General features: G+C 43.1%; 1 protein-coding gene across 1 annotated transcript in view; it reads right to left on the minus strand.

The window, feature by feature from the left end:
- Positions 1-21,768, minus strand: part of NDRG1 (N-myc downstream regulated 1) — a 91,778-nt gene extending 70,010 nt beyond the window's left edge. The window contains exon 1 of the mRNA XM_072999356.2: positions 21,731-21,768. Within this exon, the coding sequence (XP_072855457.1) occupies positions 21,731-21,753 (23 nt within the window). The 5' untranslated portion in view covers positions 21,754-21,768. The remainder of the gene's footprint in view (positions 1-21,730) is intronic.
- Between the last annotated feature and the right edge of the window lie 1,750 nt (positions 21,769-23,518).

The following is a 23,518-nucleotide window of genomic DNA, read 5'->3' on the forward strand; positions in this document are numbered from 1 at the left end:
ACTGAAAGAAGACCAGGGGCATGGTGAGAGAGTGAGAGAGAGAGAGAGAGCAGCTCAAAACAATTCATTTGATAGGACCAAGAGAAGAGAGACAGAACTGGAGTGGAAGCAGAATCACAGAATCATTGAGTTGGAAGGGGCCTCTAAGGTCACCGAACCCAACCCTCTGCCCAGTACAGGAATCCAAATCAAAGCAGATCGGACAGACGGTTGACCTAATTTTATATTAAATGCCTCCAACGTTGGAGTGCTCACCACCTCCCAAAGTAATTGGTTCCATTATCGCACTTCTCTAACAGTAGGTTTTTAGTGTGGACTGAATGTTGGGCTGAGCCAATATGTGTGCACTTCCAGCGCTTTGGACTCTTAACTCCCACCAATCCCAGTTACACGGGGATCATGGGAACTGGATTCTAGAATGCCTGGAAGCCACCCCTGTGTAGAAGGCATGCCTTATGCCATCTCTACTTTGGTCTTTACTCTCTACCTCTTTGCATCAGTTCTTCCTCCGAGAAAGCTAACATTGGATCAGTTGCCCCCCCCAGCAAATACCCATTGTGGATTTTCAGCGAGGAGGTTGGCCTCAGTTATTCGAATCCAAGCAATGTCATTATTGATTCCTAACTGGGCCGCAAGAAGCAACCCACGGGCTGTTGTTACACCCGAGAGCCTTTGTTTTTGGGGTTTATTTCTCCTGCTAAAGCTCACCTGCAGTTACTCACGGACCCGAGGGCGTTCCTACCTAAAATCTGGCAACCGAACAGCTTCCGGCAGGCTTTCCAGGCGGCTTTCAGGAAGAATTTATAGGAGGGAGGTATTCCTTGCTTGCTTGCGTCCATGTTGAGGCCGTGCAGAGGATGGAGGATTTTAAAAACAGCAAAGTCTGCTCACTTTTGAGCTGCAGTGGCTCTTGAAGAGCATGGACCAGAGGCGCCCGACCCAGCGTCTGAGATCAAAGGCAGCTGTTCTGTCTGTTTCGTGACCAGGGTTGCATTTTTGTCACTGCTGAGCACGGTGTTTCACTGGCAACATCCATGTATACATCAATAGAGAACAATTAACTCTGTCACTCACACTCTACCCCCCCCCCATCCTCACAACACAAGAGAATCACATGTCCTTAGTCTGGAATGGACACCCCTTTTTTAATAAACAAAACATAGTCCTCGTGTGCTGAGCAATAAACAGATCACATTGTAGTTTAGTAATGAACACATTATCTGTGCTTGTGTCTTTAGAAAGGTTGATGTGGGTTTGACTGGATGACTTCCCTCTGTGTTTGGGGGTAAAAAGTTGTCCTTTAAAACAACAACAACAACAACAACAACAACAGCAGCAGCAGCAGCAGCAGCAGCAGCAGCAGCAGCAACAACAACAACAACAACAACAACAACAACAACAACAACAACAACAACAACAACAACAACAACAACGTGCACTCCTATAACTAGCTAGCTGGCTGGATAGCTCATTGGGTTAGGTATCTGGCTGTTGAGCCAGAGTCTGATCCCCAGGGTGCCTCCTGGGAGTACAGCCAGCCATGGTGGCCTTGGGCAAGCGGCACAGTCCCAAAGCACCCCCAGTGGAAAGGAATGGAAAACCACTTCTGAGGACTCTCTACCTGGAAAACACTGAACAGGGTTGCCATAAGTCAACATGTGACTTTATGGCACACGTTTATGATTAAATAAAGGTAGAGTTTCCCCTTGACATTTAGTCCAGTCGTGTCCGACTCTAGGGATCGGTGCTCATCCCCATCTCCAAGCCGTAGAGCCAGTGTTTGTCCATAGACAGTTTCCGTGGTCACGTGGCCAGTGCAACTAGAAACGGAATGCCGTGACCTTCCCACCGTGGTGGTACCTATTTATCTACTCACATTTGCATGCTTTTGAACGACTAGTTTGGCAGGAGCTGGGACAAGCAACAGGAACTCACTCCGTCACGTGGATTTGATCTTACAACTGTTGGTCTTCTGACATTGCAGCACAGAGGCTTCTGCAGTTTAACCCACAGCACCACCATGTCCCTGATTAAATAAAACCATGCATCAAAAAGCTGCTATTTTGGACTCCTGTTCCCCAAACTCCCTAGCCAGTGTGAACATTGGCTGGTGGATTCTGTGAGTTGCATTTCAAGGAAGCAACTTTGCAAAATGTGGGTCAGAGCCGTTGCCGTTAATATTTTGGGACTAAATTTGATTGGAATATTTGCAAGCTGTGTCCCGATGAAAATTAATACTAATGGAGATGCATAACATTGATTAACCAGTGGCACAGGGGAAACCAGAGCTTGCTGGATTGAAAAGTCAGAAAGTCTGTTTGCCAAAATGTTGTCTGTTGTCTGAACTAGGCTTCTCTGTTTCCACTGAACTTGGCTGCAAAATTCAACCTTCTCCAACCAGGTTGCCCTCTAGGCAGGGTGGGTTGTGGCTCCCCTCACTGAGGGAATATGATGGGGAATGATGAGAGTTATAGTGAAAGGTTTGGGGAGATTGTGTTGCCCAGTTTTGAATTTGCAGTAAAATGTATTTTGCTATTCAGAAGTACTGAGATCCACAGAGAATAGCTACCGGTTCCGTAGCGTCCACCCCTTTCTACTTTACTGGCACTTAAACTCTCAGTAACTCACTCCAAGAGATATGTAGAAGAAAGAATTTTTTAAAAAATTGTTTATTTGAAATCACAGACTTGTGTATACTGCTTTCTTTATTGCACACATACTTAGAACCAACTAAACAGATCAATAACCAAAAAAAAAAAATCATTGCCACCAGCCAGCAAAAGAGATAGATAGAACACCGAGCAGAGAGGTGGGGCTCTCTTTGAATTTAAAGACTGGAAGGAACTCTTAATTAGTGCTGTATAAATAGACAATCAACCCAGCCCAGAAAAGTTCCTAGTTACACAGACTACAAACAGCATGCAAGGCTGCAAATAAAACCTCAACAAATTGGCCTCATATCATCTCAGGCATACGTTCACAGAGGAGGGCTGTGTACATCACTGAGGCCTAGAATGATCCCTTACACTCGTGCACCACCAAAAATGAGGAGCAGGTACCCATCTATTTAAAGCAGTGTCTGCAAATGTAGATGTTCAGGTGCAAACTGAGAAACTATTTTTAACATCAAAAGAGGATCCTAACACATTTCATCTGAGTGAGGAAGGTTGAAACTAGGTGACTTCTGAGTCTATTAAATCCGCTCTTCAGGCGTTCTAACTGTAGACGGGCAAACTCAGAGTCCCCAACCTTCCTCCTTATACTCCTTTAAACCCCCTAGACCTATGGTCACCAACCTTGGGCCTCCAGATCTTTTTGGACTTCAACTCCCAGAAATCCTGATCAGCAGAAGTGGTGGTGAAGGCTTCTGGGAGTTGCAGTCCAAGAACATCTGGAGGCCCAAGGTTGGGGACCTCTGCCCTAGACAGTGCATTTTTTAAAAAGAGCACTTTCAAAAACAGGACTCCAAATTGAGGACTATCCTCTGTAGCATGGAGGTGAATTTGGTTCTTGTGAGTCGTCATTAAGGTCATACCAGTTTCCATTTTGTGTCATTTCCAAGGCCGTCACGAGACGCTGAATCACTCTGTCAGGCAGGATTTTAAGACAGCCTTGCAACCTATTGCCTCAGCTTTAAAGGAGTGTCTGCCTTTCAGAAGCAAAGTTAAGACTTGCAAGGGCTGATGATTCATTCCTCTTACGAGCAGGAAAAGGGGAGAACGTGTTAAACAAAGGCAAGCGAAAGCCTCGTTGGCGCATCCCAGCCAGGAAGAGGGAGCTAGTTTTGTTTATGTTTCCATAGCTGGAAGAGTATCTGAATAAATAGGGAATGAGAGGCAACCCTTAAATAATATCCACGTCAAAGCAGGGTTTTTTTTGTGTGTGGAATTCCCCTGGAGAATCTGTACCGACTTTGGAAATGAAAAAAACAAACCTCAGATGATCAAAAGACAGGTCACATTATTGTGGCTTTAAGATACCTTCTATTATTATTATTATTATTATTATTATTATTATTATTATTATTATTATTATTATTATTATTATTATTATTGTTGTTGTTGTTGTTGTTGTTGTTGTTGTTGTTGTTGTTGTTGTTGTTATTGTTGTTGTTATCGTTGTCGTTGTCGCTGTTGTTGTTGTTGTTGAAAACCATTGGACTTAATTGAAATTATAAAAACACTGACTGGTATTATATAACAGATAAACAAAAAACAGATAACAAAAAAAAGAAGTTAAATATTGACATAGCATATATGCTGTTCCTAATATTGCTGGGTTTTTTTGTAGCTCTGATGATATTATTTCTGAAAACTGCAACTGCTAATAATACTGTGTAAAATTACTTGATATTGTTCCCAAAGGCTGGATGATGATGGATGCTGAAGCTGAAGCCTGTTTCATCCACAAGCAAGATGTTTCAATTGCCAGGTCTCTGCATTTTGTTCGTTTTCCAATTCTTTATTTTCAACTCTGGCATCCCCTAGAATTGCAATGTCAATGATCCAGACATTTATTATTTATTTAAAATATTTTATCCCATCTTTCTCCTTAAAAAGGACCTCATTCCCAATATAATTGCCACTGTGGCAGTTAATTTGCTTCCTGACATTCAGTAATCATTGATTTTGCAAATGTCTCTTCTCGCCTTCAGATTTTTTGGATTTCTCCTAATTTTCATGCTTCACCAAGTAGTCCACATACACCCCATGCACCGCCAATGCTGAAAAAGGGCAGTGATGATGATGATGATAGGTTGGTGATCTGTTAATAAGTCATGTTATGATTTTTGGTCTCCTGTGAATGGAATGTTGTTATGATTCTGCCTGAAGTCAGAGATCTGTCGGAGGGATTTGACAAAACTGTTGCCGTGCAATGAAAGTGCGATTACATTTTAGGAGTTGGGTTCAAGTCACCACTCCATAACAAAGGCTCATCTGGTGATTTTGTCACTATCCTTCATCCTGATCTAGCTCATAAAGTGCTTGTGAAGAAAAATCTAAGTGTGGGACAAGGTAGCTTCCATGGACTTCTTGGGGGAAGATGAGATTTAAAATATTCATGCTGGGAGTGTAATCTGAGATGTGTGTGTGTGTGGAGGCATGTTTATATGCTCCTTTTTATGGAGGTTTAGTAGTAAGACTTGTTCATAACACGTTCCATGGTTGGCTAATCTATATTAGGATGTATCAGGGTTCTCCGGAAAAAGACCATAATACTAGGAAAGGCTGAAGGCAAGAGGAAAAGAGGAAGACCAAACGCAAGATGGACTGATGCCCTGAAGCAGTGGTCCCCAACCTTGGGGTCTCCAGATGTTCTTGGACTTCAACTCCCAGAAATCCTAGCCAGCAGAGGTGGTGGTGAAGGCTTCTGGGAGTTGTAGTCCAAGAACATCTGGAGGCCCAAGGTTGGGGACCACTGCCCTAAAGGAAGCCACAGGCTTGAGTTTCCAAGTGCTAAGGCAGGATCGATAAGGACAAGACCATTTGGAGATTGCTTATTCATTGAGTCATCATATGTCAGAGGTGACGTGACAGCATATAACACCAACAGATGATGGTAGAAAGTGTGCTCTGAAACAGTTCCATTCTACTCACATCTGTTGTTTTTGACCTATTTGCATTTTGGAACTGCTGGGAAATCTGTATGCATGCGCAGGCAACCACACACACACACACACACACACACAGAGAGAGAGAGAGAGAGAGAGAGAGAGAGAGAGAGGTAAACAACCCCCTGTCTCAATTAGTATATGCAGTAGAGTGCAAGTTGCAACCTTAGGTTTCTGAACCACCTTCATAGGTTAATTAATGATAACTTACAATTAAGCATAAGGAAAGAACTCCAGTTGCACATGAATGCAGAAGCGGCTGAGGTGAAACACCCAGCATCGAAGAAGGCTTGTTATTTGGGTTCAGCTTCTGCTCTCTGCTTTCTTACAGGCTGTGTTTTATTCCAGGAACCAGAACACACCTGAAAGTCTATACCTGTACGACACAGGAATGGATTCGCCTGGTTCCATGCTATGGTGCCATGGCGCTTAATTATTCTTCTCTTGTTCTCTCCCAATCACCAGAAACAAAATGTTTGGAAACTGTTGCCAGAGCCTTTATTTTTCTTTCAGTCAAGCTTTTCTGGAAGCTCACCCTGTTATTCTAACCTGAGTTCTGTAATTATAATAGGATCAGGTGGAGCAGAAAGAGAACAATGCAGCTTTTGGCATGGAGTCTCACAGGTGTTCGAACTATTATTGTCTTATAATCAATGACACTTCTGCCTTCCAATTCCTTGGAAGGGCTCAAGATCAAAACTCCACCCTCCACTTTGTCTTCACATTAGTCCTGTGAGGTACTATAGAGGGGTGCAGATAGAAAAAGAGAGAAGGCTTGTATTATAGAGAGTGTTTCAAGGTTAAGTGGTTCCAAGTCTCTGGTCCTATACAGACATTGTAACCTAGTGGTTGTTGTGGGTTTTTCGGGCTCTTTGGCCGTGTTCTGAAGGTTGTTCTTCCTGATGTTTCACCAGTCTCTGTGGCCGGCATCTTCAGAGGACAGGAGTCAGAACTCTGTCTGTGCTCTGGTGCAGTTTGTTTGGATAGTTGAGCATTTATAGCTGTGGGATCAGCTTTTGTCCTTTTCAGGAGATGGGTGATTATGGTGATCAGCATGTTTTTTTGTTGTGGATATATTGTTGTGATAAGAGGGAGAGATTATCTCCCAGAGCACAGACAGAATTCTGACTCCTGTCCTCTGAAGAGGCCGGCCACAGAGAATGGCGAAACATTAGGAAGCACAACCTTCAGAAAATGGCCAAAGAGCCCAAAAAACCCACAACAACCATCGTATCCTGGCTGTGAAAGCCTTCGAGAATACATTGTAACCTAGGTTTCGCCAGCTTAGTGTCATCCAGATGGAGAGGAGTACAATTCTTATCACCCATTACTTCAATTCCCATCATCCCCCACAAATCCAGCTTGCAGCAATAATGCTGGGAAAAGTGGGAGGCAGCAGGAAAAGAGGAAGACAAAATATAAGATGGACTGACTCCCTCAAGGACCAAAGGCTGGAGTTTGCAGGAGCTGTCCTTTTTCTTTTTAGCCTTCTGCTGTTGCCGCCACCCCAAAACAAAAGACTGTTAAACCAATCTTGGGAAAAGCTGTTATTTCAGGTGCAACTGGAATGCATGTCTGATGAGAAACCTCCAAGCCCTGCCAGTCTGGAAGCCATAGACTGGTGGTGATGGAACTCATCCTGGGGAGATCTGGAAGGAGGGAGGTAAGACAGGCTTCTGTTGTGGCCAGATCTGACCTCCTGTAATGAGTCATTTGCAGCATGCATCCGGTCCACAGACCAAGGCCCCGGGGAGACAACATGGAGAAAATAAACAGCTCATATTGTGGAAACTGAAGTGCGAAACGGAGGCAAAAGAATTTGAGTGAAATTCCTCTGCCAGGATCAGGACCACCCACTCCGGGCCCGGGGGGGGGGGAGAATGAAAGAATAGGCACTTTTCAGGGAAACAGTGCTTCTGTGTGCGCGAGAGAGAGAGCTATTTTTCACATTTCCTGAAAATATTATGGAAAGAGGAGGCAAGTGACCTCCTTTAGAGGAGACCGTTCTCTCCCTTTGAAAGGCTGTCAGAGAATGATGCTCCATCTGGAGACCCTAAAATTCTGTTTTAAGGGTTAGCCTGCCGTTTAAAAATAAAGAACTGTAAAAAGGGTGCCCATGTGCTGGACGCTGTTTCTCAGCCTACCTCCCTGGTTTGTTGTGAGGATAAAGCAGGGACCGAGAGAGCCGTGTACTTACTAGAGAGAAATGGGATATAGATATGAACAATAAGCTAAGCAGTAAATATTTCAAAATGTCTCTCATTTAGCTGTCTTTCTAAATCAGTATAGATACAATTTTATGATATGCAAACCTGTCATTTTTGCTTGCTTTCTTCTTGTTTTAAAATCATGCTGTTCTCCATGTTTGGTGGACGTTAAGTGGCTAAACTAACTGAAGAGCAGGTGAGGTTTCAAAAAACTCCAGCCAATCTTAGGGAACAGGATATTGTGCTGAAAATACAGTAGTGGCTGGTGTCCAGTGTGGGTGGAAGGCACAGCAGCCAGTGGTAAGCAGAGACAGGCAAGTATGACATTCTCTCTCTCTCTCTCTCTCTCTCTCTCTCTCTCTCTCTCAGAAACTGCCTCACTCACATTCATTCATTATGTGTGAAGAAAACAGTATACACAAATATGTATTTTCAAGCAACTGTAAGCAAAGAAACATTTTTTAAAATTATTATTTCTCCTACAAATGTTTCAGAGTGAGTTATCAAGATTTTAGGTAAAGGTAAAGGTTCCCCTTGACAATTTGTCCAGTCATGTCTGACTCTAGGGGGCGGTGCTCATCCCTGTTCCAACCCTAGCGTTTGTCCGAAGACAATCTTCCGTGGTCATGTGGCCAGCACAACTAGTCACGGAATGCCGTTACCTTCCCACCAAGGTGGTACCTATTTGTCTACTCGCATTTTTTGCATTTTGCATGCTTTAGAACCGCTAGGTTGGCGGGAGCTGGGACAAGTGACGGGGGCTCACTCCGACGCATGGATTCAATCTTATGACTGCAGGTCTTCTGACCTTGCAGCACAGAGGCTTCTGCGGTTTAACCTGCAGCGCCACCACGTGATTTCATGACCTGTCATGGCAGTGAGAATTGAACCACAACTTTAAGTTCTCCTCTCCGTGAATTTGATAAGGGATAAAAAACATATGTGCATGCACACACCTTTGTATTCCCTATTTTATCTGAAAGCAGCATACATGGTTCTCCCTGCACACACATCCTTACAACAGACTTGGAAGATAGATTAGATGGAAGCTTGATGGCAGGCTTAAAGTCAACTTGGGGGGGGGGGGTGCTTCATGATTTAACAAGGATTTTACTCCCCAAAAATTATTCCAGCATTTTGAGCACTACAACCTACTGACGCTCTCAACCCCATCATGGGAGCTTTTTGGTACTTAATGTTTAACTTACAAAATTAACAACTCATTGTTGCCACATTTCTGAAAAGTTGAAGAGGGATTTTTCAGAAGAAGTAGCCGTGTTAGTCTGTGCTGCCATACCAGGCAAAAACAAAAGAAAATTAAAAACTAAAGATGACAAAAGCTTTGCGGCACCTTAAAGACTAACAGCTATATTTTAATGTGAGCTTTTGCAGCCAATTCCACTTCCTTTCTTATGTCTGAGGAAGTGGACTTGTCCATGAAAACTCACATTCAAATATAGTCTTTAAAGTGCCACAATGTCTTTCCTTCCTTCCTTCCTTCCTTCCTTCCTTCCTTCCTTCCTTCCTTCCTTCCTTCCTTCCTTCCTTCCTTCCTTCCTTCCTTCCTTCCTTCCTTCCTTTGCCTGATGGGGATTTTTCAACAAGCTATCTTCATATTCTCAAATTTTCAACCAGTGCCCATGAGGACTAGAAACATTTGTATAAGTTGAAGTCAAACTTTTGTTTAAACTGACTCTATATTATTTACTAGATAGCACATTCTGCCTCTCTAGGTATCAAAAGTTCAGGAGGTAGAAGCAAAGAGGCAGTCCTGAAACTAGCAAAATCGGGGAGCTGGACAGAGGACATATTGTATATGTCTTCAGTGTGGAAGGGATGTTCACTCTTTAATTGGCCTTCTCAGCCACACTAGACATTGTTCCAAGACTTCTATTGGACCATGTTACCATAGTCTCTCGAGACTGAAGGATGCCTACATTAACTCCTTGTCTGTCTAATTACTTCTAAACTGTGATGCAGCCTTTATGCCTTTCTCACTGGGATTCTAAATTTTTAAAAAAGTTCATCTGGCTAGCAATAAAGTTTTCATTTGTCTTTTGTCCAAGTTACCCAACCCTTTCAGGGTAATCAATTCTCATTTTCTGCAGCAGACGTTTAAACAACACGAAAAAGGACCAGGGACCCACCCCTCTTCAGCCCTCAAACAAAACACATTGGCAACTTTTACAATTTTCAAAGAGTCATTTACCCCTCCTTAAAAAAAATCCACTGATAATAGCTGCATAATATTGCCAAAAAAAACCTTCCCCTAATTCCTGAAGCCGTTTCACGCTGAGAATTTACAAGGAATGGGTCTAAAGAAGAGGACTCCTTGGAACAAAATAAACCATGAGCCAGAGTCCATTCCGAAGTTCAAAACTGGCCAGAATAAACTGGCTAGTACTGCAGCTTTTCAGAAGAATCTGATTATTTTGCAAAGCCAAGAACCTGCTGACATTTTTTTTATCCAGGTGAAACAACAAATCCTTTCAAGACTGAAGAGGTTTGGGAGGAAAAATGATGTTGAGGGTTTGATCGTGGGTCTTTCAAAAGTACTGTTTTCTCTTCTATTGACATAGTTAATCATTCAGAGGTGGGTCAGGAAGGATCTCTTTTCGATCATTCCAGAGAGCAGGACCCATGGACTCCAGCTACAGGAAGCCAACATATCAGGATAAAATTATTAACTGTTAGAGCAGTACAACAATAGAACCCATGATGTCAGGAGGTGGTGAAGTGATCCAACGCTGGAGGCGTTCACAAGAAAATTGGAGAATAATTTGTCAGATCTGCTTCGATTTGGATTCCTGAATTGAGCGGGGGGTGGGTGGGCTTGATGGCCTTAGAGGCCCCTTCCGACTCAGTTATTCTAATTTGATTAGTCATTTCTTCCTAGGAATCCAGACAGGATTGAACCGCTGGAAAGCTCAGAGTTTTAAGGCGTCTGATTGGGGTTTGATTCCCCACTGTGTGTCCTTTGAAAGGAGATGGACTCATTGATCCAGAAAGTCCCTTCCATTTCTGCATTTCTAAGGTTGTCATCATCATTATCATCATTCCTATTACTATTATTCTCCTCTCTGAAATCCGAAATTAGTGTGTATTTTGACATGTGGGCTTCTATAGTATTTGCAGTCCAAGAACACTTAGGTTTCCCAAGTTTCGGGAACCACTGTCTAGACTGAAACACCCTCCCAACTGAAATCCAGCTGGCACCCTTGCTGGGTGCTTTCAAAATCCAGTTAAAAACTTGGCTATTCAAGCAGGCCTTCCCTCCAAGTCAATTAAGTGATTTCTATATATATATTTTTCTTCTTCTTTGAGTCATGCCATCTTGGTAATGTGTTGTTTGGAACTAATTGTTATAACCGTATTTCAAATGATTTTATACGTTATACTGTTGTGTTTTTATCTAGGTAAGCCATCCCAAGTAGACATTGTCTAGAGGGGCGGGGCAAAAATCTAATAAATAAATAAATAAATAAATAAATAAATAAATAAATAAATAAATAAATAAATAAATAAATAATAGACTCCATGCTAAACGGGGTCACTTTGAGGTGTGGTATGTCATTGGGGGGGCAATCCTTGGATCCACATGATTTATTCACTAAATCTCATTCTTTCATTTAATTCCTCCCTCTGCTCTCTCGCAACATGTGCTCATTCAGAGTGTGAGGCTGGGAATCCAAATCCTCTGGCTGATGGTGGTGGACCAGCCGCTGCGTGGCTTGCTCCAGATGTTTACTTCCCCCCCCACAAGGTTCTTCTTCTATATTCGTGACTACGTCTTTAAAAGATACCACAGATCTCCAGAGTGCTCTCATCCACACAAAACGAATCCAAAAGAAACTGCTCGAGAAATGGGGGAAGACAGAACAATAAACTGACTCAGTGCGTGAACTTGGAAATGAAGGGTGTGTCGATATCCCAGGAAGTCCTCTTAGAATGATTAATCCAAAGAGCCGTTCCTTTCCAGAGCCGAATTGGGGAGGAAAGTGGGAAGAGTACATTCGGAAGGGACCTGAGCAAATTAATGCTGAGGGACTGTCTCCTTTTAACGTTGCTTGCAAACTCCCTCACATAAACACACAAATCCGAGAACAGTTTCTTATTTTCCTTCTCTCACTATTTTTTCCCTTCTTTTTGTTCTTTTTCCATGAAGGCCAAGAATTAATTTTTTTAAAACAAACATGTGGTTTTTATCTAGAAAACTGGGAAGAAGTGAGTTTTCACCGAAGCTTTATTCAGGGTTCTGTTGCCACGTTTGGTTGCCTGAGGCACACACACACACACATACCCCGCCAAATGTACACATTTCACACGTGGAAGCTGACTGTATTGCCAAATGAATCCTAATTCAATACTATTTTTCACCATGCTGAGGATAGGCTGTTTGAGGCCTAGACAACTCTGCCAAGAAAGCTGAAGAAGCACCCTCTGGAGCTTAGTGCAATTATATCCCCCATCACTTCCTGCCTAGACCTTTACCTCTCTACCTAATGGAAGGGCCGGCCCTGCATCCTGTACAAGTCTGCCCATTAGCTCCTTTAGCGAATCGTCTCTGTTTTCACAGATGGAAAGAGAAGGATTCTTTGAGAGTATAATCCTACCTAGTCATCGAAACTAAAAATCCAAGTACCCATGTGATCCATGTATAAAAACAAACGTTTGTTTTTGGTAATATTTTTCTGAGATCCCATAGAAAATATGCAAACAAGGTGAGTTTGGGAACCTTGCAAGTAAAGATTACAGCAGCCTCTTGTCAAGAGGTGAAACTTTGTGTGTACAGAGTGTTAAAATAATTAAGGTAGAAAAAAGAATTGCCCTGAAAATGAAATTGCTTTTAGATTTGAGGCTTTAACAATAGTTTGCTATAGTTATTCCAAAACAATTAGCCGACTCTCAAGCCGAGCAAGTTCATTCTGGCATAAGAATCCCCCAACATCTGAACTGTTTGTGTTACAATATGTAAATAGGGAGGTGGCCTTTGCAGGTCCAGAACTAGAATCCTCTATGCTGCCTAGCCAGCCTGGCTGGAGATTCCAAGGGTTATAGTCTCAAAAGGCAATTTTTCCAAGTTCTTCCCACAGGTCATGTTGTTGTCCCTCCCATTCAAATCAGCAAGGCTTTAAACAGCAGTCGTATGACTGTGAACCTAGGGAGAAAAGGCCTTAGAAAGTTCTTAATACCAGGTAAATAGGGGCAAGGTTGCAGTGAAAGGTGTTGATTTGTCCCATTCCTGTGCAAACGGGTGCAAATACCTTTCAGTCCTAATTTTGTTCCTTTTCTCCAAAAAACTGCCTACAATTCTGATCTATCCTTTGTTTGTATTAGGTTTCAAGACTTGTATCCTGCCTCACTTTCCATAGCAGAACATACAAAAAAACACACAGAAAATTTCTGTTTACACTTCCTATAATTTACATACCTATTTACACACCACTGCTAATGAAGCACTTCTGTATGCTTTCTCTCCTTGACTAAAGCAGGTCAGTCCACATTTTTCAACTCTGTACAGTTGTAAATACCTGCATTTTTGAATGGTATGCACCATTTCATGCATATGGAGCACATGGCTGAGGCTTTCTGAGACAATGTAATATTTGCCTCACAAAGGGTAAATCTCAGGAGGTGCAAAACAAGGATCTTGGATGAGAATCTCAAAAATAGCAAAATTGTTTTCTGCTCCTACGTGTACAACATGGTTCATTAAGCAACACAGTCGAAAGGCTTAAAGAGTAACCACATTTTATAACTTATTAAAAGGTAGGGGAGGAGAGATCAAAGTACCAAACAATAAATGTTAATTGCAGTCACACACTTGAAGGTCCAGGGGTGTTTGAAAGATTTCCAAATCAAAGACATTGTTGTAGTTGGTGGGGGGGGGGAATGGGATTGAGCTAGCTAATCATTTCTAGTATGTGTTTACTTTGTGTCTGGTTTAACTAGTAAAGTTTTCAGGTACTCCCATGGCCTGGTTGGATTTCTGAACCTGCTGAAGTCAACTAGGGTTCTGTTATTGATTGTAATGGGTCAAGAATGCATCCGTGTTTTTGCAAGCTTGCATAATGAAGGGATGACCTCCTAATGTCACCAATGCTTCAAGCTTTTAATGGAAATGTCCATGAGATTAATCAGGCCACCGTTATAGCACACAAACCCTGGGACTGCACCTTTGTGATCTCTCCCAGGTACACATGTCAACATTTCCTCAGCCTCACCTTTGACTTTAATCATAGAGCCATATATTAAAGCAGTGGTGCCCCAAATGTTTGCCTTCATGGACCAGTTTAGTGTGCGGGAGGGTGTCCGTGCGTGCATGGGAGGGGCTGTGGGAAGGGCCATGCGTGCATGGGAGGGGACTGAGGGTTGGGGACCCCTGCACTAAAGAACATATCATTTAATGCACAGAGATACAGGTCCTGGCTTGGTTTACTACTACTACTACTACTGCTACTACTACTACTAATAATAATAATAATAATGATGATGATGATGATGATGATGATGATGATGATGATGATGATGATGATGATGATGATGATGATGTGCTGTCACATTAACTGTGACTTAAGCTGGCTCCTTCCAGAGGTTTCTAGGTACTCAGAACTACCATTCCCTTCTTCTGGGGATGCTTTGGAGCCATGAAGCTTGCCCAATGCTACACCGGTTGGTTATTCTTCCAGGAGGCATAGAAGGGAATCAAACTCCTGACCATACCTGAACTCACTCAGAGCTTGGTTACACATTGAAATACTCCTGGGTAACCATTGGGTTTAGTGCAGTTGAAATCAATTTTAAAAAATTTGCTTACACAATGTACAGCTAGGCATGCACTTTTTTGGCTGGGAAGCATAGTTTTCTTATTCAGAAAACAAGGTAGTTTAAACAGCCTGGGTGGGGGATGAATGTTTGAACATGAGTTATTTTGAATTATGTACGCTCATTAGAGATGGGCACGAATCATAAAAAAATGACAATTTGTTTCAATTTGTGATTCATCGAGGTCAATGAATCATGAATAATAAATTTATGATTTTTTTTTTCTGATCCATTTTGCCGTTAAACCTCTATAAAATGACCCACCCATCTCCCAAGGCACTAGAGAGACCAAAAACACAGGGAAGTCCAACAAATAAAAAAATGCAAAAAAGTAATTAATTCATATTTGTTGGGGGGGCACAGTGTCGGACGGATACAAATTGACAACTTAGTGATTTTTGACAAATTTTAGAATTCATTTTTTAATTTGTGCCCTTCTCTAATGCTAAACCGCAGAAGCCTCTGCTGCAGGGTCAGAAGACCAGCAGTCGTAAGATCGAATCCATGCGACGGAGTGAGCTCCCGTTGCTTTGTCCCAGCTCCTGCCAACCTAGCAGTTTGAAAGCATGCAAATGCGAGTCGATAAATAGGTACCACCTCGGTGGGAAGGTAAAACGGTGTTCCCTAGTCACGCTGGCCACGTGACAATGGAAACTGTCTATGGGCAAACGCTGGCTCTATGGCTTGAAAAGCAGGATGAGCACCGCCTCCTACAGTTGGACACATCTGGACTAAAAATGTCAAGGGGAACCTTTACCTTTTACCAATGCTTATTCATGTCAGAGCCTCCCTGGTCCCTCTCCCAATTTCATTCCTCTTGCTTGCAGTTGAAGCTGGAGGGAATTAAATGGAAAGGATTTGGCTTGTGCCAGAAGGCAAGCAGAAAGTATAGCTTAAGTTAAAAAAAATAATCTGAAAAGAGAGTCGGCAGAGAGAGAAAGGTTGGGTGGGGCAAAGGGCTCCCTCTGTCACAAATCTAGAAGCTGCCAGGCTCCGTCTTCCAGGTGTTTGGGATTCAAATTCCCAGAAACTCTTACTATTCTTTCTGGCCGAGGCTTCTAGGATTTGAAATCCAAAATATCTGGAAGGCCAACAATTGAGAACTAGGGATATGCCATCCATGGGGTTGTTTGGTTTTCTTTTCTCCCCAAATTCTCCAATAATTCTCCATGCAGGATACTGGGAGATCTAGCCTACACCTACAGACACCTAGACTTCACTCAATTGAAGTAGGGCCCAGATTTGAGTCTTCATGGTCTTGCTTCTAATTAATTTACAAAAAAGGTGATGCTGTCTGAGAGTCATAGTCTGGTTGCCCTTTGGTCTGTATAGAGGGCACCTTCCGAAAAACTGCAACTCCCAGGAAGCACTGTGCAGCTTCCTTTTTTGTACATTAACAACAGGAAGCAAGGCTGGAGCTAGGCTGTACAGCTTTGCAAGTAGGCCCTGGCAGAGGTGAGTAAAGTATAGAGTTCTGTATGTGCTGGTCTGTGATTTGGAACTCTCCAGAATTTGCCTGGGGAATTATTATTATTGCAAGCAGGATCTGAAGGCCTTAGGAATGGACCTCAACATATGGGAAACCTTGACCTCTGAGCGTTCAGACTAGAGGCAGGCAGTGCAGCATGGCCTCTCCCAATTCGAAGAGACCCATGTTCAGCAGGCCGAGGCAAAGAGGCAGTCCCAAAACCAGCAAAATCAGGGAGCTGGACAGGGGACAGATTGTATTTGGCTCCAGTGTGGAAGGGATGGTCACTCTCGAATTAGCTTTCTCAGCCACACTAGACGCTGTTCCACGTCCTCCATTCAGAGCATGTTACCATAATCTCTCGAGACTGAAGGATGCCTAATCTAATCTATTAGAGAATTCTGGGACTTAAAAAAAAATCATTAACTACAAACCACAGATGGCATATCCTATTGAGAATAACTGCCACATACATTTTGTTTTCTTAGGTAGCCCATTAAAGTAGGCCCTTCAGAGTATGCACAAAATCTTCAACTAGGTTTGGCAAAACAGGACATCAGCTGGATGTGAAGACATAGGACTACCAAGAATAAGGACTGCTTTCTTCAGCTATCATACACCTTTGTTTTTTTTAAAGAACTCTATTCTGCTACCACAAGAGAAGTACTGTACTTGTATAAAAAGGTCAAAGCATTACGCTGCTCCAATTACACAGAATTACTGTTGTGTTAAACCAAACACAACACTTCTGTTTATCTAACATAGTCACCAAGGATTAATTACATAGTTCAAAAATCACACGTTTTCATGGAAACGCATGAAACAGGTTGCCTATTGGTATTCTGCATAATCACATACCTGATTTACATTCACCTCTAGTGAAGCTCAACACACCAGTTTTGATGGGAATAAAAGGGAATAAAAACCAGTTATACTCCGGCAGATCCTTATTAGAAACTACGGAACTTAGTGTATACAGACTACTTTTGAGTAAACATGTCCAGAAATTGGTAACAGCCTTTTTTGGTAGGAACTGGAAGGATAAGATAAGAATCTATAAACAAACACAAGTTTGTCTGAAGAACAAAGGGAAATATTTATCCATCTTATCGTTCGCTGATAAGCAAATGGTTTAAAATGAAATACATGGATATAAATATGTCAAACTTTTTTAAAAAAAAAACCCCAACTTCCTGACTATTATTCCTTCCTTCCTCCAAAAATATTTTTACTATATTTTTCAACCGTAGATACGTAGATGGATGGATGGATGGATGGATGGATGGATGGATGGATGGATGGATGGATGGATGGATGGATGGAAGTCATAGTCTTCCCAGGATGGAGAGCCTTGGCTCCTCATTTGCTTATCAGCCAAAAACATTTTCAATGAATGAATAAACAAATGAACGAATGAACGAACAAATGAACCAATGAACCAACCTACCAACCAACCAACCAATCAATCAATCCACCCTCTGCCCCCTATAAGAAGTGTCTCATTTTTTATTGACACATCCAGCCCTGACTCAAATATCCTGCAAACCCATAGCATAATTTTAAGGTGTTGTTGTTGTTGTTGTTGTTGTTGTTTTTGCAAAAAGCATACCTCTCAGGGTTGTTGGACTCCAATCCCCAGCTTTCCTTCCTGTTGGCTTTACTGGCAAGGACTGCAAGGAACTGCAGTCCAACGACATCTGCAGACCTGCACGTTGCCCAACTCAAAGGCTAAGAAATTGTCCCCAGACTACGATATAGATGGCCATATTGTTGTCAGCCTCTCCAAAGACCTTGATTTGAAGATAGAAACTGTACCCAGAAGTACAAGTTGGATTTTGAAAGGACAGAGACCAAATTGCTAACATGCACTGGATTATGGAGAAAGCCAGAGAGTTCCAGAAAAATATCTACTGCTTCATTGACTGTGCAAAAGCCTTTGACTGTGTGGACCACAGCAAACTATGGCAAGTTCTTAAAGAAATGGGAGTGCCTGACCACCTTATCTATCTCCTGAGAAACCTATACATGGGATAGGAAGCAACATTTAGAACTGGATATGGAACAACTGATTGGTTCAAAATTGGGAAAGGAGTACGACAAGGCTGTATATTGTCCCCCGGCTTATTTAACTTAGATGCAGAATACATCATGTGAAAGGCTGGATTGGATGAATCCAAACTGCAATTAAGGTTACCATTTACAAATTCTGAACCTCTGGCTCCACAGGCAGATACCTATGGTTTACAATGAGCTATTTAGTCAGCTAATTAAATGTCTAATTATTATAATTACTAGTTAATTAGAAATGACTGCTAAGCCTGAGCAGGAGACATTTATATTCAAAATCCTTCTTCAGTTTGCTTATATAATTTCAGTTCTTGGCCAACACATGTAGTAAGTACATGTAGTTTGTACCATCTGAGTTGTTGTTTCTCTCTCTCCTCCACCAACCCTTTCCGAAAACTTACTATTGAGGAAAAAATATGCTTAGGAAGCAATGTTGAAAGGCAAATGAAGCTGTTTCTGAGTAGGAAAGCTCTACCCATAGAACATCTGCCTGCCTCTGAATACGATTGGCAGGATTTCTCTTTCTGGCAGGGCCTCTGTTTTTACAACAAGCAGAGAAAGTTTTCCTCTAACTTTGAGACAAAGAAGAGTAATGCATAAAGCAACATGATTTCTAATATGTTACCCAGTATTAAAAAAAAACACAGCAGCTGCTGCCAACCAGGTTGATTTGGTGGGGAGAAGATCTGCAGAGATGTAATTCAAAAAAGTTGCTTTTCTAAGTTTAGGGTGTGATCAGACAGCTGCAAAGGCGTGCACGTGACAGCACTCGAAAGGGCCACTTTAAAGAGAGGGATCTTCCTTAAAAGGATGTTTCCATTTGCTGGGGAATCGCTGCAGCCCAGCCCATAAAAGCAGGTGCCCTACAGATGGATCGAGATCGGGATAGAGTGCATTTCCCCATGTGCCTTGTGACCTCCCGGATCACACCAGACTATTCCATCAGTGATCCAAACTACGATCTGTTTCCCCGTGAGATCACATCCTCAGTCGAAAATGCAAACCTCGCGGTGATGAGATTTGCTCTGGAATCCTAAGCAGGAGTCCATAGCAGCTTTCCCAGGTGAGAAACATGCAGCCTTGCTGGAGCAATTGTACCTCGCTCTCTCTTCCCTTCTTTCTTATCTTTTCTAGCGACACAGTCCCAGAAGGCCCCCCAGAAGAACGCAATGTCTGTGTGCTTTCTATAGCCCAGAAAATCCTGAGAAGGGTCAGCATAAGTCAGAACAGGCTTGAAGGCAAGGTGGCGGTGGCTTCCAAATCCCGGAGACAGATGTTTTCAACAGAGTTCCATTAAGGCAGGACTTCAGGGCGGATGCTCAGGGTCCCTGTCCTGCCGGATGCCCGGGAAGACCCTCAAAGACAGCAGGGCTAATGCAAGGGAATGGAAATGGCAGACTGATCCTATGGGCCAATCCCAGTTTGCAGAGTAATGCACAATGTAATTTTACTCCCTTCCCACGCAGCATGGCCACCGTACGCCAGCCCTGTGGTCCTTGAGAATTGTTGCATGGCCTAAATCCATGATGAGTCCAGATTCTGATATTGCCAAACTGTACTGCTCCAGAGCATCCAAGAGCTCCCTTTTGGGGGGGGGGGACTACAACTCCCATCTCTGGGGATTCTGGGAGCTGTACTCCTCAATGAGATCATTTCCAAGCCCTGCTCCTTACTATTCAAGGCTGGCCCATTCAGACAGGTGGTGCAAACACCCAACTCAAGTTTTAGATTTCTAAAGAATCCAGAGAGAAAATATTCTGGTTTCCCTGCCTGCCACTTTGGAACTGACAAAATACACAGGCATTTACAGTACTACTTCCAACCCCCTCCCACTGCCCCACACATGAAATTGCTTTTCTCTCTTCCCGCAAACAAAAGTCCCCTCCCCCTCACTTCATTCATTTATGTGACCCAATGACGCAGAAGGTCTGTGATCTGCTTCACCCCATTTTCTTGCTTAAAGGCCTCTGAAAGCAGTGGTGTGTCTGTGGGTGTGTGCCACGCTGGATCTGAGCTACATTTCTTAATCCCGTTTCTTGAGTGAAGTTTTGCCCCATTCCAAAGTTGCTGTGAGCCCCAGGGGTTTGGTGAGGGCATGGTGAAGAAGACCCATACTGGACATAGGCTTCTCCCACCACCATAATGTAAAATAATTCCAGGAAACATTTTGACTAGAAAATTTGCAAGGGAAAAAGTTCGGTAGCAGCTGTGCTGCTCCAGACTAGCCCACCCACTCCAGCTGCATTTAAGTATATCAAGACAAGGCATCAGAAATACTGAGTGCAGATTTGTTGTTGTTGTTTAGTCGTGTCCGACTCTTCATGACCCCATGGACCATAGCATGCCAGGCCCAACTGTCCTCCACTGCCTCTGGAGTTGGGTCAAATTCATGCTGGTAGCTTCGATGATGCTATCCAACCATCTCGTCCTCTGTCGTCCCCTTCTCCTCTTGCCTTCACACTTTCCCAACATCAGGGTCGTTTCCAGGGAACCTTCTCTTCTCATCAGATGGCCAAAGTACTGGAGCCTCAGTGTCAGGATCTTTCCTTCCAGTGAGCACTCAGGGTTGAATTCCTTTAGAATAGGTAGGTTTCTTCTCCTTGAAGTCCAGGGGACTCTCAAGAGCCTCCTCCAGCACCACAATTCAAAAGCATCAATTCTTTGGTGGTCAGCCTTCTTTATGGTCCAGCTCTCACTTCCATAGATCACTACTGGAAAAACCATAGCTTTGACTATGCGGACCTTTGTTGGCAAGGTGATATCTCTGCTTTTTAAGATGCTGTCTAGGTTTGTCATCGCTTTCCTCCCAAGAAGCAGGCGTCTTTTAATTTCATGGCTGCTGTCACCATCTGCAGTGATCATGGAGCCCAAGAAGGTGCAGATATTCTACCTCAAATGTAGTTCAGCAAGTACTTCTAAAAAGAATGATCTACACAGTGCAGTGACAGTTCATGTGTTCTCAGAATTCAACCCCATTGTGCTCAACGGAGCTAACTTTTCAGATGCCTTAGGAGAAAATGCAGCCTCTTCCTGTCTCTGCGTCAAGCAAGATACTGGAGTGGAAGGAGGAGGCACAGATGTGACAACATTACATTTTGATTTCGGATATTAATTAGTCTTGTGATCTCTGGTAGCGCCAAGGTTCTCCGAAACTGACTCATACAGGCTCAGCACTGTTGTATCAAGCAAAATTTATTCTACGCCTTTAAAAAAAAGCAGAAGCAAAAGCACCACCCTGTCTGTGCTGCATGGCAACAGGTAGAACGGGTGGTATCTCCCTGCACGTTGCACATCGACATTGTGGGGAAGGTGTACCGGTTCGATTTTTGCTTGCCGTGCATTGTTTAAAGTGGCAGGAGAGGTGCCAGAGAAGGGGAGCAGGGTAGCGACCCAACTTCAGCAAGGGTATAAAGAAAGAGAAGGAAAGTCATCCCTCGCCTCAAGGATCTTACAGTTCAAATCACACCAGGATGGGAAGGGCAGAATTGGTTAAAAAAAAACACGCCAGTTAGAAAAACTTGCCACAAAGCACGCATCGCTTTCAGTGTTTACCTGGTTGTTGAAGCTGCATGCATGGATCTGTCCTGGATTCACGAATATCAGCAACCCAGTCAGTGTCCTGTGCCTTCTTCTTTGACGTGCAATTTTAAAAAACAGCCTCTACTCCCAGAAAGCTGCATTTAGTAAATCTGGCTTTTTTGGGGAGGGCCGAGAACAGCACAAGGCAAAGGCATTTGTGGCCGCTCCAGGGCTGACCTGGATTTTGCCAAGCTCCAAGGTCATTCCCCCCTTCCCAGGCCAAGAAGCCTTCTTTTAGATATAATTATTTTTCTGGATATAATTCCCCGTCACAATTCTGATTGGGAAATGGAGCTGCTTAGAAAGGCTTACAAGGGGACATCTGTGCAGGGGCAGGCTTTCGGGTCACGGCGGGAGCTGCAGGAGGTGGCAGCGGCAGGGGGAAGATGAAATTAAACCGCTGTACAGATGTGAAGCGCCAAAAAGGGGAAATTGCGATGTTCTCTTTCTAGAAAGCCAGAGGGGTCCCGAGAAGGCGCTGCGATTCTCTCCCGCTGAGCATTCTCGTTCCTGTGGTATTGTGGGTATTCTGCATTCCCATGGGATTGACGGAAAACAACAACCACCCAAGGAATGGAGGGGTTTTTTGGAGGAAGAATTCAGAGGGCGTTTTGACACAAGGCACGCAAATAGTACTACTCATTGTAAAAAAGAACACCTTATAGAAATTGGAGTTCCATCGATCATCTTAAAAAGTACAGAAAGCATAAAAGATAAGCTTGAAAGCAGGAGGGCAATGAAACCCGACAAGTCCCAGGAGTGATGATATCATCATCATCATCATCATCATCACCACCACCACCACTACTACTACTACTACCACTACTACTTCTTCTTGTTATGTTCCACCAAGTTGCCTCCAACATATGGCGAGCCTATGAATGAGTGCTCTCCAATGTGTCTTGCCCTCAGCTGCCCTGCTCAGCTCTTGTAAATGCAACCCTGCGGTTTCCTTTAGGGAGCCAGTCCATCTCTTATTTGGTCTTCCTCTTTTCCTGCTGCATCCAATTTTCTCAGTATGGTCTTTTCCAGTAAATCCTGCCTTCTTATGATGCGCCCAAAGTAGGGTACAGCCTCAGTTTCAGCCTCCAGAGATAGTTCAGGCTTGATTTGATCTAGGGCCCATTTGTTTGTCTTTCTGGCAATTCAAGATATTTCCAGGGCTCTCCTCCGGCACCACATCTCAAACAAATCAATTTTTTCCCTGTCAGCTTTTCTTAACGGTCCAGCTTCCACACTCATACATGGTGATCGGAAATACAAGCGTGTGGATGATCTTTAAACAATTCCACTGACACATCACTTGATGATCTTTTCTTTTACAACTAGTAATACATACCTTATGTTTTAGCATTGCTGGTGTAAGAGATGGCCCCTGAAAATTAGGCACAACAAAACAGGTTGGAAGAGCCTAAGAGGTGAAGGGTACATGTACAGAATCAATTTGCAAGACTAAAATGGCCTATCCATGTTATATACTCTTCAGCCCAATAACAAAGTTCTCTTACATTGTTTACAATCTAAAAAAAATGTCCATAAAGTGTCCTCCATGCTGACCTGTGAATCATTTGTTGCCCTCAGCTTTCTAACACAGAAGTAGGAATGTTCATGACCATTCCATAACATCACCCCAGCATGACTTCACCTTCAGTGGAACAGAACCAAGACGAAAGATGGTCTCTTGTTACCGCACCCTGGACAGAATGCACACATTCAATTCTTCAGGGACCTGGATAGAGGCATTTCACAAAAAGACCTGAT

The sequence above is a fragment of the Pogona vitticeps genome, chromosome 4 (genome assembly GCF_051106095.1).
Source record: "Pogona vitticeps strain Pit_001003342236 chromosome 4, PviZW2.1, whole genome shotgun sequence".
NCBI lineage: Eukaryota > Metazoa > Chordata > Lepidosauria > Squamata > Agamidae > Pogona > Pogona vitticeps.